The 11,872-nt window shown below is 43.3% G+C and overlaps 1 protein-coding gene across 1 annotated transcript in view; it reads left to right on the top strand.

Moving 5' to 3' along the window:
* The first annotated feature begins 10,776 nt into the window (after nucleotides 1-10,776).
* ADRA1A (adrenoceptor alpha 1A) overlaps nucleotides 10,777-11,872 on the top strand; it is a 14,555-nt gene continuing 13,459 nt past the window's right edge. Inside the window, exon 1 of the mRNA XM_009635792.1 lies at nucleotides 10,777-11,659. Coding sequence (XP_009634087.1) covers nucleotides 10,777-11,659 — 883 coding nt within the window. The remainder of the gene's footprint in view (nucleotides 11,660-11,872) is intronic.

Raw genomic sequence — 11,872 nt, 5'->3', positions numbered from 1 at the left:
TTGGTTTGGGTCCATTCTTCAGTATATAAAGAACATCGTGCCCCATCTCTCTGCCAAAAAGCAGCATGCGCTGGCATTCTGACACCAGCCAGCCTGGGAAAATCTGTGCTTGTTCACTGGGGCCCAGTTTCAAAGTAAAGGAGCAGCCCAAGATATTCACACCTTCACCTGTTTGAGTTTTGAAGCTCTAGATAAGAAGGATTTTCTAACATATGGATATGATCGGGAACACGTCTGCCTTTGTAGCAGTTATCCTGGTTTACACTGGTCAGTAGGGAGAACCAACTCAACTTGAACAGGTATAAAGACACTTGGTATTTTGGTCATCTTTCCAAGAACAATCACGAGCAGTGCCCTAAGTCAAAGTCCAGTCCTGTGTGAACACTAACAACCATGTGTCACCTCAGAAAGGACCGCAGAACATCTCTACAAATCACCTTGCCACAGGCCAAAACCAGTTCCACGCTCTGCACTAAACCTCAGAAACAGCTTCATTTAAAAAAAAAAAAAATCTAAAGACTATGATAAATACAATATGCCAGGGTGAGAGGGTAAACGATAGCACGGGAATTGCTAGTGTCTTATGTCCCTGAAATAAGATGGCATTTATTAGGCGGTAATAACAACCTAACACTAAGAAACAGTGTTTTCAGTAACAATAAATTCTGACTATCTCAAAACACAGGCAACGTAAGTGTCAGCTGGAGAACTAAGAACAGAACCCAGGAGACAACTCCTAAGGCTCACTCGCCATTGCCAGGCATCTGAATGCGATTACAGAGCAGCACCGCGGGAGCAGCACTGCTCCTTTCATATCATTTACATGACACCAGCAGGCACAAGTGCACAAAGCAAATCAGGATCCTATTCTACTGCCCCAACCACAAAACACTCCGTACGTCTCGATAACAGCCTATCCATACAAGTAGAATAGTCTCCGATTCCTTTCACATTCTTAATTGGTATTTAGTATGTAGCCAGATTGTTCCCTGGAAAGCATCAGCAAGAAAAATACATTATTTTCTCGTAGTCACACTCTCTTAGTTTCTTGGAAAATCTACTGCTTGCAGTTATACTTGGGTCTGGAGAACAATGAACAGCACAACACATCATTTCTTCTCTGTAAAATGGCTTTACAGTGTAATAACCAACCCATTTCTTTTTATTCTGCCTTCACCCAAATACTTTGTCATTTCCCATTTTAGTTATTTACTTATTTCCGCTACAGTGAAAGATGCCAGGACTAAGTCTCTGCTCTTTTGAACTCTAATTCATCAGCATGGAAAAAGTAGTTGGGGAACTTTTACCATAGCCAGCTTTACAAACAGGTACTCCAGGAGGCTCAAACAGCGCGTAATGAATTAGGAGCAAGCTCTTTAATTCCTGCTCCATCACCTTCTTCATGTAAGACTATTCTTTGCGTGTACACTGAAGACCTTCTGAGACTAATTCAATGATTTGTCCTGTCTATTTCTAACTCACTTTCTAATCTATATGACGTTAAAAACAGACACAGAGAACCTTGCAAATCATGCATTTGGTCTCGTATTTTGTTACATGATTGCTGATCATGTATCATCTAGGAATTCTCACTAAAAGCTCAAATTTGTGCTAAATGAACCTAGGGCAATTTTACTATTATCCTCCTACATTAAAAATGAACATTGAATCATAAAAAAAAGCATTTTAAAAATATATTCTCATTTACGTTTTTTTCTTTTTTTCCACCCCCATTGTTGAACCATGAGTATTTTAAGAACCAGTAAGCAAAGCTGGGTGGGATTAAAAGTTCAGCTACCTCTGTGCCTGGAGTTTTTACTCTCCCCAATGTTAAGATGGAGAATTTGTGCCAACGCCTTTGTATCTGGGCACAAGAGGTTTGATTTGAACTCACTTTTAGAGAAGAGGAGGAAGTCTAATAGGAAATAGTTTCTTTCCTTCTTCTGGACACTAGGATGCTCCTTTGTAATCTTATCTATTTTGAGTTTCCTCTTTGAAAGGGTCCAAGGCACAGAAACGCTCTCTGTGCTTTGCTGTCAGGAGGGCTGCAGATTCATGGAAGGGGATTCAGGATGCTTCTGATCTTCCAGTGAGCAGGGGCAGTCATCTCCAAGCCGATGTTCCACCATCACAGCTGTCTGTGCCTGCCCTCAAAGTTACTCCAAGGCCTCATTCCTCACCTGCCTCATCTCCAGGGGTTCGGAGAGCAATAAATAGCACAGGCATCTTTCCTTCCCCTACAGGCTTCGGCCATGTAATAGGAAAAACATTTCTACTTCAAATACGAGTCTTCCAGGGACAGACTCTGAGCATACCTAAAATGTACAGTACCGATTAATTAAAGTCCTTAACATATAAAAATATTTTGCTTTGCAAATCCAATTACCATTCTTGCCTGTTGGTGTTTTAAGTTGAGTTTTAAAATGTCAGGCAGTTGGGAGGGTTTGTTTGGGTTTTTGGGCTTTGTGTTGTTTCTTTGTTTTTCACAAGATGTTAATTTGTGGTAATTGTGTTATGTAGTCATAAGAGCCTGGCTCGGAGGAAGGGAATTATTGGTGTGTGTATTTTAATAATAACGATTAGAGCGCCAGGAAAAAAAAATGAGACAGGAGAAAGAACGTGTTACTAAAATGCTCACGTACTTAGGAAGAAAGCTACTGCTTATTGCTTTAAGGGAACAAAAATCTGTCTAGTATCTCTCAAACACCTATGTCTACCAGCATGCCATCAAGATACAAACTGTATACATTTCTACAGACAGAATTAATTGGACATAATTAACAAAAAGAAAAGAAGAAATGGGCAGTGATTTTTGTTGTAGTACTAGGAGCATGGAAGCTGTTAACTCCTTTTTTGTTATTTGAGGTTCTTAAAAGAAAGACCCATCAGGAGAGAAAAAATAAAGCACCGTTCTGTGTTGTTGGCATTATAGCAGTACCTTGCTATCTTAATTAGGAACACAGCGTGCTCTGTTCTGTTCACGTCTGAACTAAAAGGCAGCTCCAACCCCATGTTGCTTAAGACATAACACAGCAGATGGGTAAAGGAGCAAACAGGTGCATCAGGGGAAGGGAGTGAGCTTAGCCCAGGCAAAAGAAGACATGGCTCACTATCTGTCCAGCCAAAATCATCAGCTGAGGAGGTAGGCTGGCAGGGCAACAGGTTGGCTTGGAAAGGGTTAAAGTAGTGGCTACAGTGGTCTTGCATAGGTATGACGCTGATTGTCTGATCATCTGTAGATTTGTGGACTTACACTATAAAAGTCTCTTCCTCTGGAACATCCTGTGCTGGCCACTATGAGAAAGGCTCCTAAATGAGATGGGGCATTGATTTATTTTGACATGGCAGTTTCTATCCCTAAGAGAAAGGGCCCGGTAACCTCAGCAGACAAGTTGCTGGAGTTCCAGCTATTGACTTTGACTTAGCAGGCTTTGCATCTCATCTCTGCACATGCTGGTGCTGCCTCCAGAAAGCTGCTCCCTGTGACACGCTGCCAAAAGCACTCACTGTTGCCACATTTCTTTTAAAGCTGCTGACTTCTGCTTGCCATCAGCTTGGGCCCCTTCCATTTCAAGGGGATCTCAGACAAGATGCAGTGTCAGCAAAGATGGGTAAATATATACCCGTGAAAAGACCAATACATCACTACCATCATATATCCCTTCCCAAAACAATTTTCTCTAACCTTGCTAGCAAACAATTGCTGCCTGGAGATGGCAGCAGGTGACACGAGCTTTGCATTTACAGTCCCAAAGTACCACAAGCTCCTTGTTAGCAAGAAGCTCCATCTATCAAATGTAACTCATTGTTATGCTCCGAGCTGCTCAGAAGATTACTTGGACAAAAGCTGCTGTTGGAGCACAGTAGGGAGGTGGAGGCTTAGCAGAGCTGACAGAATTATATACAAAGTCACGTGGCAAGAGAAATCAAGCATGGCCATGCAAGATGCCCTAAGCTTGGACAATCAGCCAACACAAGGGGACAAACAAAGCTCACAGTGACTTCCAGCCCCCCTGGAGTAAGACAACGTTTCTGAATAAAACAGAATTTCTACCCCAGGATTTTTCAGAGCCACGCTTCTCTAAAGTAGTCAAGGAATTTGCTGTACGGGGTGCTTTGGACGGAAAAGAAAGCTTGCAGGCCTGTACTAAATGCTGAAGCACAAGACCAGACCTAAATCTAGCTCAGATCTGGGAAAGATAAAGCAGCACACTAGTTTTACTTCTGTCACAGTGATGTTATGTGGATTGCAATCAGGACTGTTGTACCAAGTGCTGGATGAGCCACACTGGATGCATAGTCAGAGCCCTGGTCCCGAGGAGAGTCCTGCCTTGCCTGACAAAAGTTGGAAGGAGAAAGGGAGATGCTTCAGGGAGCAAATCAAGTCCGTGGCATGAAGGCATGTGTTTCAGAGCATTGTGTCTCATTACTTCTCACATGTGGGCAGGCAGCAGATAAAAACCTGAACGAAGTATTTAAAGGAGACGGTCCAAGACAGGTATGATTTAGACACACTTCCAATTCCCCGAAATATTTCATATATTAAAGATTAATGTCAAACTAAAGCAGAGAAAAGTGGCATCAACGCTCACTAGAGGGAAGCAGCAGTAACATCATGGGAAATGACCCAGCTGGACACAGGAGGTAAACAAGAAAGAAGCAGGAGGGATGAAGACTGAAGTAGGGATTCATCTCTGGATAGATTTTTCAGCAGTAGGTAAAAATCAATCTTCCTGAGGCTACAAAATAGCACTGTCCTCTGTATGTGGTGAGACTTTATCGGATCACCTAGGTAATAAATCAAACCAGGAAATTCTTCATGAGGAAAATAGAAATAAACATTTAACAGTTTCTCTATGTAATTAGGCAGCCTTCAGACCTGCAGCTGTACACAAAATCCAGCGGTCCAAATCTTCATCTGTTGTGAATTAAGAAAGTACCCTTAGCTTTAATGAAGCGGTCTTGATTTATGCAAAAGCATGGATCTTGTTTATCCAGCATTAGCCTATGCTTAAGTGATTTAGGAACATGCTGAAAAAGTCCCTATGAATCCCAAGATGGAAAATTTTAGACACTTCTAATCCTTGGACATCTCACTATTAAACTGAGTATGAAATCAACAGGCAGATCTATCTTGTTTGAAAATTTCAGCCCTTTTGCCCAACACTTTTTAACCCACGGTTTGAATGCTCACTTTGAGTTCTCCAAATGACTTGGATAATTTTCATCATTACTTCATTTACCTAGTACATATACATCTTGCTGTTAGTATGTCAGCCCTAGATTTAAACACCATTGTACTTGCAAATGAGGCTGTTCAGGAAAAGTAAATGATCAGTACTGAATACACACCACTGTCTTCCAAGTCTCAGACCACACGTAGCAGTATCCTCCAGGGTCCCTATTCTCAATGCAAACTGATGGTCTTCAGTCTATGAGCAGCTGCAGCCCAACAGCAACTATGCTGGGTTGATTTTTTTCCTCTTTTTTTCTTTTTAAATACTCAGAAGTTTGCAATTTATCTCAACTCAGCTGTGCTATAAGCTCCAGGCTGTCCAAATCTTAAAAGACAGAGGAAAGAGTCTACTTCCAGCTTCAAGTTTAATAGACAACATTTAATATCACTTGCCTTTATGGGAGGTTTCCTTCTTACCCAAGCAGGAGCTAAGCCATTACTAAACTCTGACTCATGATTTCTCAAAGCAATACTTTTCACTACTTCCTGAAGATGTGAATCATGTCAAAGCCTATAGCACCTCGGAGAAGTTATTCCACTCCTGGTCCCAGACACAGGTTGCCTGCATGGTCTGGCACTGAGCTAAGCAGATTAATGACAGCACTTTATTAAATGGCATCGGACACACAAGCAATGGGATGCTGAGCCTTTGTATTACATACTTCTAATGAAAAGACAACGCTGGCCAAAATGCAGGATTTAAGGTTCTGATTTTAACAGAGCTAGCAAATAAGAAAGGGCCAGAGGGTTAGAAGCAGCTTAGCAGCTGCACATTGCCTGGAGCCCTCCCTTGGGGACCCTCTCATGCTAATGAGTGTGATTTACAATGCAGAAAGCACAGGATCTTGTTTGTGTTGAGTGCTATCTAGACACAGTAGATACAACCCCTATTCCAGAAGGATTACAGTCCAAGCGAACAAGAGAAGGGAAAAGCATTATTTCCTCTACCTCACAGATAGGGAGGATAGGCTTAGAAACAGACTTGCCACAGATCACCAAAGAAGGTTGCAGTAGAAACAAGGACCACGTCCAGGACTCTTGTTCCTTCCACTGCCTGAACTCAGAAACCTTTCTCTGCAGATCCTAACTGTAGAAAACCACGTTGGGTGGGACCCTACAGGACATTTAGTCATCTCTCAATAGAGAATGAAAGCGAAGTAAAAAAAACTGTGACAGATCTTTACCTCCTCTGTTCTTAAAAACTTTCAGTGATGGATATTCATAACCTGCACAGGCAGTCTTTCACCTGTCTTCAGGGATGCAAAGTTTGAGATTAAACAGCTCCCCCTCTCCCAGCCTCACAGGTCATGTTTTCTAGACTTGTATCATTCCCTCTGCTTTCCCCTGAACTCTTTCTGGTTAGTCCAAAACTTCTCAAATGGACATGTGCAACAGCAGCCTGATGCTGCCTTGCTAAAACTAAGTGAAAAGACTGCTACATAAAACTCGGATGTGACAGTAATGTTGCCCTGTCCATCTTCACCTGATAACATACATCAGCTGTACTTTGTTCAGTGACCCTTCTGACCTTGGACTGTTAGTCATCTCTGGGTGTAGGAGTTCTTCACTGCAATGCATTAATTTTTCTCCGAGGATTTTAGGAAAAAAACCCTACTGTCTGGCACTTCCTTCTGCTTCCCTCCACTCCAGAAAGATGTCCTCTAACAAGGGTATTACTCATAGATGAGCTGATACTTTGAGTACAGTGTTAATGACTGAAGCTATGAATATAAATTTATTTCCATTGTGCGTTTAAGAGCTTAGAACAAGCTACCAGTATGGAGAGGTCATACGTATCAGTAGAAAAAAAAACAACCCTGGGTGGGGTCCATGACTCTTCGCCCCCCAGCGAGTCATTTAGACTCATTTTCCAATTGATCCGAGTGAAATAGAGTTGCCTCATCCTAAGTCAGGCAACTAAAATAGGTCTGCTGAATCACGGTCTTTAAGGGTCTTTAGTAACTCAAGCTTTCCTCTATTCATTTAGACTTCACTCTTTTTCATCCTTTGTTACTTAGGGAAGGACCGCAGTACAGCCTGGCACTCCAGTCTGTGCAAGGGCTCAGGTTAGCTCAAGACCTCCCAGCAGCCTTCAAAACCAAGTGTTACACCTACAGAGCAAGTACCACCGGTGCCAAGAAAACTGTGGAGAAATGGAAGCTGAGCATTTACAAATTGCCTCTCATTTCTGGCGTTTCCAAGATGCCCCAAATTAATTTCAATTCTCATCCTCCCCTTCCCTTCCCCCTTGCAATTTCCTCTCACGGAGTCTTTTGTTCTACAAGACAGACTGCAAATAACAGAGTAGCTGGAACTCTCACAAGGTAAGGATGACTACGCTTTCCCAAACACTTTGCCTAATCTACACAAATTGCACATTCCTGTTAGCTGCTTTTATATTTTTCCTTCAAGTAGCAATGGCTATCCAAGAAGAAAGCAGAGTCCAAAGCTGTTGGATCAGTGACAAACCCAGCTCTGCATTCGGTGCTGTCCTGGGGGAATCTCAGCATCACTCCTAAACATGCCTCCATTCAGGAAACACATGAATCCAACGAACAAACTTTCCCTCTCAAAGTTACTGCCCAGGTGGAGGTGGTAGTGGAGCCTGTCCTGCAAAAACAGGCACCTGGTTCACATGCTTCCCTGTGGCTATAGAATTGCTTTCCCTTGGCTATAAAATCCCAATCTGCTCCCCCCTCCTTTCACTTCAGGTCACCATTTTCATCTTCATGGGTTCATCATCAGTGACTTAGGGCACTTTTAAAAAAAATGCAGTTGAAAGAGCCGTGTGAAAAATCAGCCTCGCCTCAACAGCACATTCTGCTCAAGGCATTTCAGACTTAAATCCCCTTCTCCAGGTTAGCTGTGCTGCCTACCCCAGTACTTTGTCCCACCATGCACCTTACACGGTCAGTGTATGTGTCTCTCCTTGTTATTTTCTTCATGCTCAATTTGCCTGGCAAGCAAGTCTCTTTTTCTATCACAAGAATTACTTGTTAGCCTGTAAACAGGAGCTTGTTAGCTGGCTTCCACTTTCTGATCTCTTCAGGAACCGGTAGTTTGCATGGGAAAAAAAAAAAATGTTTAAAAAAGCACTTGTCATCAGATTGAGTGCTCTTTCTTTCTGAGCAATACGGGAATGGCAGGGGATTACGGTAATGGCAAGGGTACTGCCTGCTACATCAGCAGAGCAGTAAAGTTACTGCTGCTCCTTGACAGTGTGGAGCAGAGCACTGCAACTGGGGAGGGATCCCCTGAGGATGCTGGAGTCAAGCCCTCACAAGCACTGGGATACAGGGAATCAGCACAACTGGGAGCTGCCAAAATACCAGTGGGGAAAATAAAGGGAGAAAAGCAATGGATTTTCAGGCATGGAGTCCCATCCCTGCATGAAGAGAGGAGCCTGCTGTGTTGTGCTGTAAATCTCCTTTCCAGATGCTCAGAGAAGCTGTGCTGCCTTCCAGACACTAAAGAGGTGAGTGTGGACTGGGGCAGGCACAAGGGTCCAGCATATGCTCTTCCCCAAACCATCTCTCTCCACAGGTTATTATCTGGTTGGTTTTGAGCATCTCTGTCAGCCCTTTCTGCTGTGACTCCTTGACTTAATGGGAAGTTTTGCTTCATGTGCTTAAAAAAAAATCAAGTTTGGTAATTTCGTAATTTTCTAGTCCACCATCAACCCTGTAATGTCCACAGTTATAATGGTTACAGATGCTTGATTCTACAGTCACTTTTCATCAATGTGTTTAAGCAAAATCTGTCCTTTTCTGTCTTGGAATTATGCTTCAACTTGTTTCCCCTTGCAGCAAAGAAAATACAAAAATCCAATTTCATTTCAGTGCACGGAAGGCAAATTCCCACAGTGCAATACCTTCTCATCTCCCCTCCCCCATTCTCCCTGCTTGTGAACTGGGAATTTCAGGGGTTCAGAGTTTTAAATGCCTTTGCCTGCAGGAAAATTCAGTTTTGAGATTCAGCTATGTGACAGTTGTTGCTGCTCAGTGTTCGCGTAAAGCGTGATCCGAGGGACTCATCTGAAAGACCTAATATTAGGACACTTACAGAATCTTACCTTATCTCGGATTTCACAGGAGTAGTCTTAGTGGCAGTTTATTCACATGCCAGATCAACATTTTGGACAGTAACACTATATCCACATCTAGGTATTGTGAAAGGCTTTTCAGCCCACACTTGTAGCTTTCCCCTTTGTGCACCCCGTGTCTCAGTTCCCAGGCTTATCCTCACTTTTCCATCTGATGTACCTTTTCTCCATATTTAGTCAGCTAAGGCTGAGCTTGGCTTCCAGATACTCTGAAACGTTGTCACTCAGTAGGAAACTTGTTCCTTGCAACATCTTCTGCTTGGCAGGAATTGCTTTTCCCTATAGATTTCCAAAATGGGCAGTTCAGCTAGACTAATGAGCAGTTCAGTGGGCAAAGGAGACATTTAATAAAGAAATCTTAGACTAAATTCTGGGCTTACAAATCCGCTTCAGAGTTTGTAGTCCTGAATTGTGTCCCGCAGGTCTCTCTCCCTCTCCTAGAACTGGTCTATGTGAAGTGATAATTAGGATTGATTGCTATTCCTAAAGGCGAATGGACTGCTGCTGAGAACGTGGCAAGAACATTCAGGCAACAAAATCCACGTTGGTCTCTTAGTTGTTGCTAAACAATACTGGGCTTGAAAAAGGTTGGTTCCACTGGCTGGAGCCAGCCTGAGGAAGGTTCCCTAAAATAGCCTCCTGCTCTATTCTTATATGGGAACCATAGCAGTAAGTGATCATAGCTTCTGGGAATCATATTGTTTGTGTCTTTATCTCCTTCAGGGGGGTGATGATCTGCAAAGAGCGCAACAGCGTGCATCCTTGACACGGCAAACTTCAGGCTCCCCTTCAGAGCAAGCCCGAAGCCGACGTAAATGAACTTTAATTTGCAGTCCAGGAGCTCAAGTGACAAGTGCTCCGCAGCATGGAGAAGCTTTGACGCTTGTGGCCCAGCCACAGCAGCAGCCTCCCCCTTGTCAGGTTTCTAAGCCAGTTGTAAGGCAGAATCAGGACTAACACAAAGTAATTAGAAGCATCAGTGATTTCCTCTCAGGAGAAACCTGAATCTGAGACCCTTCGGAATATTTATGTTGTTTAAATATCGAATCTTCCCCAAAAGGCAGAAATTATTTTTAACCTGCAATTCTAGTATTTCTCATCTTGTAATTCTGGAAAGTAGGAAAGTAGTTTTGCATAGTCTCACTTCTGCACCCCAAGAAAAATGCAAAAAGAGTTAAATTTGACTGGGAAATAGTGGCTATTAACTGTGCTATAATGGTAAAAACTTAGGGAGAAAGGTAGACTTCCTCATACGTTTCTGGATCCTTCTCATTGTTCCTGGTGCTGCACTTCTAAGATGTTCTTAAAAACACTTTGCCCCAGCAAAGCCAGGCAAATGTTGCCTGTTGAACCTTCCAAGAACTGATCTCATCACTCTTTCTACCTGAAAAGGGAGCAAAGTACAACAGCCTCGCATGAACATTGTCAGCCACTCACCATGGCTTTCCTCCCTGGAAACTCCTCCGACTGCTCCAACTGCACCCACTCTGTGGGGCCTGTGAACATTTCAAAGGCTATTTTACTAGGTGTTATTCTAGGGGGGCTGATAGTTTTTGGGGTTTTGGGTAATATTCTGGTTATCCTCTCTGTAGCCTGCCACAGACATCTTCAGAGTGTTACCCACTATTATATAATTAACCTGGCTGTAGCCGACCTCCTCTTGACTTCCACGGTCCTGCCCTTCTCAGCCACCATGGAGATTTTGGGCTACTGGGCCTTTGGGAGAATCTTCTGCAACATCTGGGCAGCTGTTGACGTCCTTTGCTGCACTGCTTCCATTATGAGCCTCTGTATCATCTCGATAGACAGATACATCGGGGTGAGCTACCCACTGAGATACCCAACTATAGTGACAAAGAAGAGAGGCCTCCTGGCGTTACTATGCGTTTGGGCATTGTCTCTGGTGATATCGATTGGACCGCTTTTTGGCTGGAAGGAACCAGCACCAGAAGATGAGACCATCTGTCAAATCACCGAGGAGCCTGGCTACGTGTTGTTCTCCGCTCTAGGCTCCTTCTACCTCCCCCTGGCTATTATCTTGGTGATGTATTGCCGAGTGTATGTAGTGGCCAAAAGGGAAAACAAAGGTCTGACTTCTGGTCTGAAGAAAGAAAGATCACGTTCTGAAGAAGTGACCCTACGGATCCATCGTAAAAATGCTCCTGAAGCGAGCGGATCAGCATCCAACCCCAAGAGCAAGCATCATTTCTCAGTGCGTCTCCTCAAGTTCTCCAGGGAAAAGAAAGCTGCCAAGACACTGGGAATAGTTGTGGGATGCTTTGTCCTCTGCTGGCTTCCTTTTTTTGTAGCAATGCCTCTTGGTAAGTAAAGCAAAACCCTCTACCTTTTACAGCACCTTCCCTGGAGGGAGGGCCATGTTTGCGCCTGTGTACAATAATGCTGCCAGAAAAGCTCTGAGGGAATAATTTTCTATTGGAAAGCTGTCAAAATCAAAACATTCACCATCACAAAGCAGTGAGCGTAAAAAATAATAGTCTCAAATGAAACAAACCAGCTCTGGTTCAAGGAGAAGC

This window comes from Egretta garzetta, unplaced genomic scaffold, assembly GCF_000687185.1.
Source record: "Egretta garzetta isolate BGI_Z169 unplaced genomic scaffold, ASM68718v1 scaffold233, whole genome shotgun sequence".
NCBI lineage: Eukaryota > Metazoa > Chordata > Aves > Pelecaniformes > Ardeidae > Egretta > Egretta garzetta.
The sequence above is the reverse complement of the archived record's forward strand: the minus strand, read 5'-3'. Positions and strand labels throughout refer to the sequence as shown.